The sequence below is a fragment of the Cryptosporidium hominis genome (assembly GCF_000006425.1).
Source record: "Cryptosporidium hominis TU502 chromosome 4 CHRO014156, whole genome shotgun sequence".
NCBI classification, from domain to species: domain Eukaryota; phylum Apicomplexa; class Conoidasida; order Eucoccidiorida; family Cryptosporidiidae; genus Cryptosporidium; species Cryptosporidium hominis.
Window position 1 is genome coordinate 1 of NW_666682.1, and position 2,036 is coordinate 2,036.

The 2,036-nt window shown below is 27.9% G+C and overlaps 1 protein-coding gene across 1 annotated transcript; it reads right to left on the reverse strand.

Moving 5' to 3' along the window:
- Positions 1-1,525: 1,525 nt before the first annotated feature.
- Chro.40437 (hypothetical protein) lies at positions 1,526-1,909 on the reverse strand. The annotated part of the gene is made up of 1 exon (XM_660012.1): positions 1,526-1,909. One exon carries the CDS (start codon positions 1,907-1,909, stop codon positions 1,526-1,528), a length of 384 nt encoding a protein of 127 aa, XP_665104.1.
- Between the last annotated feature and the right edge of the window lie 127 nt (positions 1,910-2,036).

Here is a 2,036-nt window from a genome sequence, read left to right on the forward strand (position 1 = left end):
TATGTGTATTTCAACCATAATATGCATTATATATAATAATGATGCAGAAAGTAGTAGTGTTGAAATTGGAACAACATTCCATAGTCTTATGGTTTTTATTGGCAAAGAATTAATTTCAACATAGCAGTAAACCAATACAAAAGAGATGGTTACAATTGCCAAAACATCTCTGAAAAGGTCAATAGGCTTCCAAAAGTATTTGCATATTCTATGGGAAGTTCTTCTTGAATCAGCCCAAATAAAGAAAGGATATATTTGTGCTTCAAGGATTTGGTAGTATGAAGTTTCAGAATTACTTTCAATATTGCATAGATTAGCCTTGGAGTAATTAATTTCGAAATGTTCAAAGTCTTGGTACTGAATTTCTGTGGAATAATGATTTAATTTAAGGAAATTACTGAGCCTAATTTCTGGGCTCTTACTATTAATGGAATTCACAGGGGTTGTAGAGTTAGAAGGTTGAAGTAAATTTAAAGTATTTTGAGGTGGATTTAATGAATAATTATCAGTTACTTGAGTTGTCTTATTATTCCCAGTTTGATTATTCGCATTTGAGATTTCCAAAGATCCACCATATGTAATTTCTCCTACACTTTGCAATCTAATATTGGGATTACTCTGAGTTTTAAGTGAGTTATTTGAAGAATTCTTGGTCAAATATGCACTCGGTGAATTATTTCCATTTGAACTTAATATAGAGTTCTTATCATCAATTATAAAAGACTTATTTGCCGATTTTTTATCTCTTGATTGTTTTTTTTCTCCTGAAAATAATGGAGTACCAATTGAATTGGCTCTGCTCACTTCCTTTGATGAGTATGATTGAGAAATTAAAATTTTGCTATTTTTAGCATTTGGAAGTAAAATACTTATAGGAGTTGAGAGAGCAGAATTAAAGATACTTGAAAGTGAATGGAAATGATATAAAGCAAGAATGACTGATATGATTGGGGAAGAAATCATTGAAAGTAATTGCCAATAGTATATAAATGCTGTGAAATGGAGAAATGAAACCGTTAATGGGTAAAATCTTGTAAATTGGAAAAGATGAGGATATTGGAATTGATAAAGCTTTCTACATGAGTTTATATTACCAAATATAAATGTTAAATCTGCAGAGCTATATTTCCAGTCTCTAGAAATTGAAAATTCTGTACTATAACAATTAAAAGGTAACTTCATAGTAATTAGAAATGAAAATATGAGACAAATAACTTGAACAATAAATAATAAACGGTAACATTTGAAAGTTTTTTCAACATTATTATAACATAATTTTGAAATTTCCAAAAATCCAATTTCTGGAATCTCTGTATAAGTAGTTTCTGGAGAAAGATTATTCCTAGAAACTAGAAGCTTTTGAATTTGCTTTGAAGATATATCTTTCATATCAGATGTTTGAGAAAGCATGGCATTTCTAAGATTACTATGAAGATAAATTGCTCTCTTTGCTGTTTTAATTACTTGAGCATTTGTTTGTTCATAAAGAATCATAATTTCTGGTAATAATAAACTATTATTACATTTAAAACAAGAATTTCAATGGGTCATACATATTCTCATCAATTCTAATNCCATGAAAAGTATAAATGATGATTGCTATACAAGTTAGTAATACAAAGCATACGATTTCTTCGTAAATTTGAGAAATTACAATCCATATAAAGAATGTAAGAATTGAAATTAGCTTTATAAAATTAAAGGCTTTTGAGAATTTGATAATAAGTGAAATAAGTGAATATTGGAATGACTCATAGAGATTTTCGTGATTACTTCTATACTTTCTCACTGGGAATTCTGAAACTTTATTAATTAAAAAACAAGCTTTAATGGAATTTAAAAGTCCTAACTTAATATTATTTTTTGAAGGAAATGGGATATTTAGCATAAAAACCAAGCCAAAATCCATTGTAAAATTACATCCCAAATCAGACAATACTGTTTCTTGATTTATTTGACTTGAATATTTTATAAGCTTATTCTTAGCTGGATTACAAATCGAATAAAAACTTAAATTTGAATTGCAGTATATAGAA